Source organism: Macadamia integrifolia, unplaced genomic scaffold (assembly GCF_013358625.1).
Source record: "Macadamia integrifolia cultivar HAES 741 unplaced genomic scaffold, SCU_Mint_v3 scaffold3176, whole genome shotgun sequence".
Lineage (NCBI taxonomy): Eukaryota > Viridiplantae > Streptophyta > Magnoliopsida > Proteales > Proteaceae > Macadamia > Macadamia integrifolia.
The window spans coordinates 17,308-28,171 of record NW_024869270.1 but is presented as its reverse complement, the minus strand read 5'-3'; the positions used below and the strand labels follow the sequence as shown (position 1 = coordinate 28,171).

The 10,864-nt window shown below is 41.6% G+C and overlaps 1 protein-coding gene across 1 annotated transcript; it reads left to right on the top strand.

The window, feature by feature from the left end:
* The first annotated feature begins 5,234 nt into the window (after positions 1-5,234).
* On the top strand, positions 5,235-9,012 carry LOC122067867. Its single transcript, XM_042631708.1, has 4 exons — positions 5,235-6,314; positions 6,461-6,582; positions 6,696-8,521; positions 8,675-9,012. Exons 1-4 carry the CDS (start codon positions 5,235-5,237, stop codon positions 9,010-9,012), a joined length of 3,366 nt encoding a protein of 1,121 aa, XP_042487642.1.
* Positions 9,013-10,864: the final 1,852 nt, after the last annotated feature.

Sequence of the window (10,864 nt, the reverse complement as noted above, 5' to 3'; positions counted from 1 at the left end):
TTTTTTTTTTTTTTTTAATAGAAAAGAAAACTATGAATTCATTAATCAAATAAAGTGTGAACTAACTTGTATTATGGCTTATTAATCATGGAAAATATATACTTAAGCTTTATTTTGAAATTTTAATCATGCAAAGTGGAAGTGGCTGCAAAATTACCTGATACCAAATGCATGCCACAATCATCGGAATAAAAATGATCAACATTTGCCATGCAACTTGTGACATTACTGCAATAGTTCCTAGGAATTTTATGACTGAGATCAGAAGTTCTTCAAATTTATGTGGAATAGAGGTATCAACTGCACTTTGATCTATGGATACCTGTTTAGAAAATTATAATTTAAAATTATACTAAATTTACAGTGATTAAACAAGATCATTTTGACCCCAAGAGTATTAAGCATATTTACTAACCCGATTTAGAATCCTTCCACTTGGAGTAGAATCAAAAAATGACTGGGGAGCACGAAAAATGCATAAATGCATTTTGTTGAAGAGCAAAGTGGATGTCTTGTACCCAGTAATTACAGTGAGCATGGACCTTATAAATGTACAAAGAGAGCTTCCAAGGGTTAAAGCAATATAGATAAAGATGAGACTGGATCCTTTAACATGAGGTCTTACATCCTCTGAAACAGGATTATCCAACACCATCCAATAACTACTGACTATTAGGAGAAACTCAAAAAGAATTTGCGCCAGAAGTATCAATGGTATAAAAGCCCCTTTATATGCAGCTGTAACATATTTCCAATAAACTGAAGGATTAACTCCACCATTTTCTCTCTTTTCTTCTTGGACAAGCTGCCCTTTCGGTTCAATCGTTTTTTCTGTTTTATAGTTTTTAGATTCAATTACTTCATCATCTTGAATAGATTTCTCAGTACACAACATATTGCCATCTTCCTTGTCATTGATTAAATTATCCAAAACAGCCCCATGTTCGACAAAATTAAGTTTTGTCAAAGCTTTCTTATGTGCACCCACTAAATCCATAAAATCAATTCCTGAACTAAGAATTTCTTCATACTTTCCTGCCTGAGTAATCTTTCCATCTCTCATCACCTATAAAACAAACGAAGGTAAATATTTGCTCTCAAACAAGGTTGAGGCACTTGAAGTTTAAAAATAAATAAATAAATAAATAAAAATAAAATGAAAATGAAAAATATTGCATATTCTCACCAAGATAAGATCAGCAAAAGTAAAAAACTCTACTTGGTGGGTCACATAAATTATTGTTTTTGAACCCAAAATTCCCAGCAAGCACTCCTGTACAAAAGTTCAAATTTTCACATTTAGGCCCTCAAATACTTCTACATATTAATGTAAATTGGTTTTCATAAAATAAGTAACACCAAACTGTAGGTTTTATGTAATAACGTGCATTACTCAATACCATATGTTTGTATTTCTTGCTTTATAACCATGATTTCATTATCCTTAGAAATATTTTTAAATCAATCTCAATTTTTTGAAAACAAAATTGTGATGTAAGCTTCAAGCCAATTTTATCAAGGAAAGTTTTGGAAGTAGAACTCAATAAGCAATTACCTTAAATAGATGAGTTCCTGTGTGAGCATCAACAGCACTAAAAGGATCATCAAGTAGATAAATATCAGCGTCATGGTACAAAGCACGTGCAATCTGGATTCTTTGTTTTTGTCCACCACTCAGGTTGATCCCCCTCTCCCCTATGATAGTCTGATCCCCAAAGGGACACAATTCTAGGTCCTTCTTCAATGAACAGGCTTCAAGGATCATCTCATACCTTTCCTTATTCATCTCCTTACCAAACAATATATTGTCTACTATCTTGCCACTTTGTATCCAAGGTGATTGTGCCACATAGGCCAATGTCCCCTTTAACTTAATAGCTCCAGATACCTTTGGCACTTCCCCCAATATGCATGAAAGTAGGCTTGACTTACCTGACCCAACAGAACCACAAACAACTACTTTCATACCATGATTCACTCGAAAATTAAGATTTTTTAATGTAAGATTAGGAGAATGAAGATCCCAAGAGAAATTTCCCTTGACTATCTCAACTGCAACTTCGGCACTATCTCTTGGAAGCTTTTGTACTATATTTTGATCAAGGTCATCAAGATAAAGAAATGAGGTAATCCTATTAAGGGAGACTTTAATCTGAAGTACCATGGAGATTGTATCCGGGAGATTATAAATGGGCCCTTGCAACATTGCAAATGTTGCAAGTGCAGATAAAATCTTCCCCGAGTCTAATTGAATTCGCATAAGCCCACAGGAACCAAAAGTAATCATAGATACAAACAAGGGAGTAGACGAGTAGACAGAGGAAGCCATAGCTGATGTATAAAGTAACTTCTTTAACCATTTCGTTTCAAATTTCCTAAGCTCAATTATCTTATCCAAGAATTTCATCTCCCATCCCTGAAGCTTGAGAATCCTCATATTCCTTAGAGCCTCAGATGTCATCTTCATCCTTTGATCCTTTGAATCCATCAATTTCACTTGAATTTCCTCCTGTAGTTTTACCAATGGAGCATTTGCTAGCATTAAAATTATTGTGGCAACAAAAGCTACAAGTGAGGCAAGGCCAAGTCTCTTGTACAGGAATTGCATAGGGACTGTACTGGATTCAAATCGATCAGATCTCGAGCTTGGCCAGCGAGGAGGATCTCGAGCTTCTGCGGGAGTTTCTTCAACGGAGTTTCTTCAACGGAGTTTCTTAGCCGGAGAAGAGGGTGATCGGAGAAGATCTGCCGAGAAGACATAGGCGACTCTGTCTTCAACGGAGTTTCTTCGCCGTTGCTGTTCATTGAGAAGACAAAGGCGACTGAACCTAAAAAGCGTTTGGAGGAGGACGGGTAGAGAGGATATCAGTGGGGCAAAGAACTGTGATCTGAGCAGATCCGTACAGGTCTGGGCACCTCTCCTCAGCCATCGTTCAAGGCTTAAGCAGATTTTCGAACAACCGTGGAAACCATACCAGTGGAAGAGAACTGAAGGGTGAAGGAGCAGATCTGAGCAGATCTGCGCAGATCCGAGCAGATCCGAGCAGATCTGAGCTATCTCAATCGGATCTGCTTGTGTATTCTCTGCTTGTGTATCAGCAGCTCAAAGGATCATAGAAAAGAAAATTAATCCCAACTTGATCCAGTGAAGGGGTTACTCAATACCCAGTTTCCCCTGTTTAAGGAACTGAATCAGCTGCCTGAGCATCCTATGAATGAACCATTCTCGGCTGAGCAGGATGTGGCTGAGGAGGGTCTCCCAAAGGTTCCTGCTGGAGATGAAGGGAGACGCTCCTATTCTTCCGTGGTGGGGAGAGCTCTGCCGGATGTGGATAGTTTGCCAGACCCCATTCATGCGGGCACTGATACAAAGATAATTGTTCCTCAAGATGCCTATGAGGAACGCCTCCAGGGCTTCCGATTTGCTTTGATTGGCAGAGCAAATTTCAAATTCATATCTATGGATGACATCCGCAAGGAGGCGAGAGAAACCTGGAACCTCAAAGGCGGTGTGAAGATGGCTCCGATGGGGAAGGGTTACATCCTCTTCAAATTTGAAAAGGAAGGTGACATGGCAGCACTGTGGCGAAGGAGTCTTACGAGAGTCGCTGGTCACGTTCTCCGTTTCCAGCGATGGAAGCCTGACTTTGATGTGCATGCGAAGAATAATACTAAGCTCGTATGGATCAGATTCCCCGACTTGCCTCTTGAATATTGGCATGAGAAGATTCTACTCACTATGGCTAAGGCTGCTGGGAGACCTGTTGCACTAGATAGATGTACTCGAGCGGCTTCCATGGGAACTTTTGCTCGGGTCCAAGTGGAGATCGAAGTGGGAGCAAGCAGGCCTGAGGAGATTCAAGTGGAGAGACGACAACCAGGAACGGGGGAAATTTTCTGGTTCAAACAGATTATTTCCTATGAAGATGGCATGCTTAGGTGCGGGTATTGTAAGAGACTGGGTCATAATGTGCAATCTTGCCGCCATCGGAAAGCACCAAATAGAGAGGTGCAGCACTGTGAAGGACACATAGATGGTGAGACGTTTGGTGAAGAAGAAGGTGGAAGACAGGATGAAGGCCCCAGGCAGGGCGGCGACGCGGCGGAGATGGTGAGTAATGCTGGAAGATCCTCCGCTCAGCCAATGCACGGATCTCTTTCCTTCTCAAGAGCTGCTATTTTAAGACAGTCTACGCCTAATAGCATATATGGGAATCTTGAAATCATCCTTCCCTTGGAAGACAATTCTGAGAAGGAAGGGAATCTGCCAAGTGGCAATGGGATCATTCCAAATCAACTTTCTGAAGGAAGTTCTAAGGAGTACTCGGTGGAAGATAACAGCTCTGAGGCCAGCTCACCCCATGGGCAGTGCAATCCTCCATCTAGCAAGGTTGACCAGCAACTTATTGACCGTCCTATGGTGGACAACCCATTGGGCGGAACTGAATATGGATCCGACCCAGCAGACTCTGCAAGCTCCTTGTCCGAACATGACTCTCATCCTTTCAGGGAAGAGAGAAACCAGAAAGGCGCTGAGATTGAAGCTCCTAACACAGGTAGGGCCCCTGTGCCTCGTACTCTCAGGCCTCGTAAGAACAGAGCAGTGAACATTGGCAGACGGGGAGGCTGCCGGAAGACTCACGCTGGCAGAGGAGGGCGCGATCATGAATGGGAGGGCCCTGAGAATGTTGTTTCAGACTTGTCTCCATCACATATTGTGGGAGGAAGGGTGATAGTCCAACACCAAGAAGTGACAGCAATTGACAGTTTTCTTCGAGATGTGGAAGATAAATCTAATAGACCTGCGCATGAAGGTGGAATGCTGGGGCAGACTTCAATGTCTGGTCATCTGGATGCCATAAATAAGTGATTTGATGAAGGTCCTTTTCTGGAATATTAGGGGCATCAAGAAGGCGGTCGGAAGACGGGCCTTGAGAGAGTTGATTATTCAGAAGGATCCAGACCTTCTGTGTATTGCAGAACCGATGATAGGTACCTGTGACTTTCCCAATTTGTTTTTTAATAAACTAGGCTTTTACGGTGATTTTATTCATAACAATAGGCTCAATAGAATTCCAAACCTTTGGATCCTGTGGAGAAGAAATTTGAAGGTCCCTGTTTCTGTTTCTGAGTCTGAACAGCATGTTACAATTGCTTTGGATTGGGGTATGAGCCATATCCAGATTTCCTTTGTTCATGCTAGCAGCTTTAGGGCGGGGCGAAGAGCTTTATGGATGGATTTGGTGGCTGATACTCCTCAAACTCCTACTCCTTGGACTGTTATTGGTGACTTTAATGCATGCCTTCAATCTCATGAGAAACGTGGCCCAGGAAATTTCAGTTTGGGGTCGGCAGCAGAATTTGGAGCCATGGTTGACGCATGTCTTCTATCTCAGGTGCCCTCGATGGGCAGGAAATTCACCTGGACAAACAATCGATGCCGAGGTAATGTCTGTGCTGTTCTGGATAGAGGTTTTTGTAACGAAGAATGGATATCCTTTTTTCAGGACTGTTCTCAACAGGTCCTTCCTCGGTTTGCCTCTGACCATTCCCCTCTGCTTGTGGTCTCAAGTAGCAGCCAGCGCCCTCCAAATTGCCCCTTTCGATTTAATAATTTTTGGACGGATCATGAGGACTTCGATAGGGTTGTAGCTGAATCCTGGGCGGAGTGGGTTCCAGGGTCACCTATTTTATCCCTAATGTCTAAACTCAAGCGGCTCAAAGGGGCGTTAAAAGGTTGGGCGAAACAGACCTTTCCCCATTTTGAAAGGGATCTTGACGAGGCAAAGAAAAATCTCAACCACGTGCAGGAGGAGATTGACAGTAATGGGTTGTCGGATCAACTGTTCCGAATGGAGGCTGATGCTAAAACGGCTCTTCTCAAGGTGCAAGAGAACCATGAAAAGCTTTGGGCAGAAAAGGCGAGACTCAGGTGGTTGACTTATGGGGACAGAAATTCTAAGTTTTTCCATCTATCTGCTAAAATGCGAAGAAATAGAAATACTATCCGATCCCTCAAAAAACAGGATGGGTCAATTGTGGAAGGGCAAACTAATTTGGGTGAGTATATTGTGGAATTCTATGAGGGATTTCACAAAAATGCTCCAACAGTCGATCATCTTGATCTTTTGGACAGCATTCCGAGGGTTCTCCAACAAGTAGACATATTTCATCTAGACTCTCTTCCTGGTAATGCAGAGATCATGAAGGCGGTCTGGGCGCTTGATCCTGAAAGCTCGCCTGGCCCAGACGGCTTCTCTGGAAAATTTTTCAGGAAGTGTTGGAGCATTGTGGAAGGTGATGTTTGTAATGCGGTGAAAGCCTTCTTCAGGACTAGTCGTATGCCTAAAGGTGTTAACAACACTTTCCTAATTCTGTCCCTAAAGTGGACGGAGCTGAGACTCTGGACAAGTATCGACCATTGTGTATGAGCAATTTTTTCTGCAAAATAATTTCTAAGGTGTTGGCTATGCGCTTAGAGAGATTTCTCCCCAGGCTCATTTCGGAAGAACAGGGAGCTTTTCAAAAAGGGAAGCTGATCCATGACAACATTAGTGTGGCATCCGAGTTGGCGAACTTGATGTATTCTGCCACGAGAGGGGGTGGCCTTGGTCTAAAAATAGACATCAGAAAGGCATACGATACGATTTCTTGGTCTTTCCTCTTTAAGGTGATGGAAAAATTTGGATTCTCAGAAAATTGGATCACAGGCTGCATCAATTATTGGCTTCAACTAAGATTTCTGTTCTTATCAATGGAGGCCCGCAGGGCTTCTTTGGCGTGGAGCGAGGATTGAGACAGGGAGACCCTATATCCCCCTTGCTTTTTATCATGGCGGAAGAGGTTCTCTCTCGAGGCCTGACGAGATTGACCCACCAAAAAGATATTATGCCCATTTGTGGCCCTAAAGGCGTTGTAACCCCTGGGCACATCTTATTCGCCGATGATATCTTTATCTTCTCGAATGCTTCATCCAGGTATGTGGCTAACCTTAAAAATTTTCTTATGAAATATCAGGAGTTCTCTGGTCAACACATCAGCTTCGAGAAAAGCAAGCTCTTCCTAGGGAAAATTTCTCCAACTCGTAAGCAAGCCATCGCTGAGACTTTGGGCATCCCCATTTGCAGCTTTCCAACTCGATACCTTGGTGTTGAGATATTCAAGGGAAGAATCACAAAGGAGGCATTGCTGCCTGTGTTGGATAAAGTAAAGGGGCGCCTTGCTGGATGGAAAGGTAAACTTTTGTCGATGGCGGGCAGGGTGGAGTTGGTTAGATCAGTCATATCCGGTATTCCTAATCATAATTTTGCGATCTATTGGTGGCCCTCTGCTCTCCTTGTAACCATGGAAAGATGGATGAAAAACTTCATCTGGGCAGGGGAAGTGGATACCTCAAAACCAATTACAGTGAAGTGGGAGTCTGTTTGCAAACCGAAGGAAGAAGGGGGTTTAGGTATCAGAAGACTCAGAGACACGAACATGGCAATGCTGTGTAAATTGGTATGGAGAATAAAGCATGAGAAATCTGCTGCCAATTCCTTTCTTAGAGCCAGATTTGTGAAAAAAGATGGGTCATTTAATAGAGGTTGTCGGCCGTCGTCTATTGCTCTGGGCATCAGAAAGGTGTGGAAGACTGTGGAGGCAAACGAACGTTGGATTATTGGGAGAGGCGATCTAGCAAATTTCTGGAAAGACAAATGGTGGGGCCCTAGGTCTATTCTTGAGGAGATTCAGACTCCTGACCTCCCTCCCCTCCCTTGCAATGCTAAGGTTTGTGATTTCATCAGGAATGGAGAATGGTCACTTCCAGAGGTCCGCTCTCACTCTCTCAGACAAATTTTCCTTGCAATTAAAGAGGTGAAGATTCCCAGTGCCCAATTTGAGGACTTATGTATATGGCAGCTATCTCCTCTTGGTTCTTTTACTACATCGTCAGCGTGGGAGGATATTAGAAGAGTTGCTCCGGCAGTGCATTGGAACTCTTTGGTTTGGCACAATAACCTCCCTCCAAGAATTGCTACTTTTGGATGGCGACTAGCTCATGAGAGACTCCCAACGGACGAGCTTATAAGGAAAAAAGGAATTTTCCTTGTCTCTCGATGTAGCCTCTGTGAGCAGTACGAAGAAAGTATGGAGCATATTTTCCTTCACTGTCCTTTCTCCAGAGATATTTGGGAGAAATTCACCTCTTGTTTCGCAATTCGATGGTCTGAACATGAGTCAATTGATAGCTTATTTCAGTGGTGGAAGAGGAAATCAAGATCGATCAATTTAAAAAACTCTTGGATGATAGGGTTTACCATCATTGCTTCTCAAATCTGGAAGGAAAGAAATATCAGACGGTATGAAGGAAAAAAGAGGAATGGGATCTACTCATTTCAATACATCTGCCAGGATCTTGCTCTATATGCAGGGACTTCTAAGGGTGAAGTGAAATCGATTGCTGATATTATGTGTTGCAGAAAACTGGGGCTGAAGATTGATTACCCAAAGATTGTGCCGCCGCTGGAAGTTCATTGGTGTAAGCCACCGGATCAGTGGATCAAAATTAATGTTGATGGCAGTTCATTGGGAAACCCGGGTCGCGCAGGAGCAGGGGGAATTGTTCGTGACAGTAATGGTCAGGTTTGTAAGGCTTTCAGTACTTTTTTGGGTGTTAAAAAAATATATGAAGCTGAATTTAGCGCTGTCATGGAAGCAATATTGGTTGCTATGAATATGAACGCAAGGGGCTTGTGGATCGAGTCTGACTCCGCAGCTGTAGTGGCTGCAACGCAGAAGATGCATATCCCTTGGTTTGTTTTACAAAAATGGCGGTTTGCTCTCCCATTCCTTCAGTCCATTACATGGAAAATCACCCACTGCTTCCGTGAGGCGAACACTGTGGCAGATTTTTTGGCAAAGAAGGCAGCAAAATCGGGAGCCTCTGACTACTCCACCACTTTTCCCAGTCATGTATTAGATGATTTAGAAAATGATTCCTCGGGTAGGCATAGTTTTCGCTTCTGCTAGGCTCTTGCTTGTACACTCTGTTGATGGCTATGCCGAAGGTGGAGTTTGCAAGTGGCTGTAGTGGTTGCGAGCCTGCTTGAATTTCTTTCTTCTTTGGATGTATTTTTTCCCTTTTTTTCCTTTAATAAAATCACCCTTTAGCAAAAAAAAAAAAGTCTCTTGTACAAGTTTAACAAAGCTAGAACAAGTTGAAGAGGCACCATCCATATATCGTGCACGTACCAACTAAATAATCCAATCCTCTCAATATCAACAGTCATCAAATTAATGTTCTCCCCACTGGTGTGACCCTGCTTTGATTGGATTGAAAGACTAAGATTCTTCTTATAGATTATTGCAAATAAGGCAGCACTAACCCTATTTGCGATCATTCGCAATTGAAAGAACAAATGCCTCTCTGAGAGACACCTTATGAGTTTTGAAAGAAAGAAAATAAACACTAATGCATATCCTCTATATTTTTGTTCGTGAGAGCTGATGAGATATTGAAAAAAGGATTCAATAAGTTATGGTCCAACATAAGAAGCCAATGTGCATACAATGGACAATAGAGCCGTCCATAAAATTTCTTTCCATGTTAGGAGAATCAATGCCTTCACCAGCCTGAGTGTGCTTACCTGACCACCATTACCACTGCTATTACTTTCATATTCAAGTTTATTTCTAAGACAAGCGAAGACCACATTGGCACTATCACAACTGGCAAGCTGAGGGACATCTTCAAGGTCCAATGTCTTTTTATATCCAAGTGCAACCAAAGGACCCATCCAAGTGAAAGTAAAAATATTAAAAAGATTGGCATTTGCATAAGAAGTTACACTCTCTCCACCCACATTTGATCCTTGTCTATTGTCACCATTGTTTTGATTGGAACTAATATTCAAAAGAGGCTCTAAAAGATGGAAATGTTCATCTTCACACCCTTTGCCAAGCATCCAAGGATAACAAACGAATAAAACAGCAATGATGGATACAACATCCGAGACCCATAGCATAATTGGTAAGGGAATATGTTTCCAATAGAAACTAAGATGCATGACAAGATAGAAACAAGACATTAGGAAGTAGAAGCCCCACCAAATCCTTAGTATAATAGGGAACTTGCGCTCACTTGAATGAGAAAAATGAATGTGCAAGAAAGCAGAGATCACAAACCAAGTGAGTGTTCTAAATGAAAAATCTAATTGGACAACAATTTTTAGATTGGACCAACCATGTCTATACCCAGAGAGAGAGTTTAACACACATAAGAGAAGATCACAAAACGATAGACATATGCAAGATATAAGGGCTGACCAATAGTATAAAAAATATGTATTCTTCAGCATTGGTTTTGAATTTTCAAGGGTAGAAATTGTGTGTCTCTTACAAGCCCAATAAATCAGTAGACCTAATAACAAAATTAGGTGTGAAGACACAGAAAACCCGTGCAGAAAAATGTTTGCAAAAGACCGCGAAAAGAATATCAAAATATTCATATCATTCTTGGATCCTTCAAAATCATTCATGTTTGTAAATATTCTCTTCTTCTTTTTGTAATTCGGTGGCTTAGCTTAGTTGGGTTTTTTACATATCATATCAGTTTTACCACATTTTTAATTGATGTAAGCCCACTTGCAAAAATGTTGTGGTCACTCTTGCATATAAATACCAGTCGTTTCCACCATGTGTTTCTGAAAAGCAAACCAAATTTGAAATCTTAATATCACCTTAAATGTAGTTGAACCTGTTCACAAACAAAACAAAAGGAACCATGTGAAAATGTATAAAAAATAAGAAAATCGGTAAACTTTTCAAAAAAAAAAAAAATAAATAAAGAATGGAAGAAGTTGTAGTGATGTATGATTTAGTC

Bases quoted from the DNA above. Each gene is read 5' to 3' on its own strand.
- LOC122067867 (XM_042631708.1), top strand. From the start codon at position 5,235: ATGGATTTGGTGGCTGATACTCCTCAAACTCCTACTCCTTGGACTGTT. The intron at 6,315-6,460 runs GTGAAAGCCTTC...ATAATTTCTAAG, and splicing joins AAGGTGATGTTTGTAATGCG to GTGTTGGCTATGCGCTTAGA. The intron at 8,522-8,674 runs GTAAGCCACCGG...AAATATATGAAG, and splicing joins GCCGCTGGAAGTTCATTGGT to CTGAATTTAGCGCTGTCATG.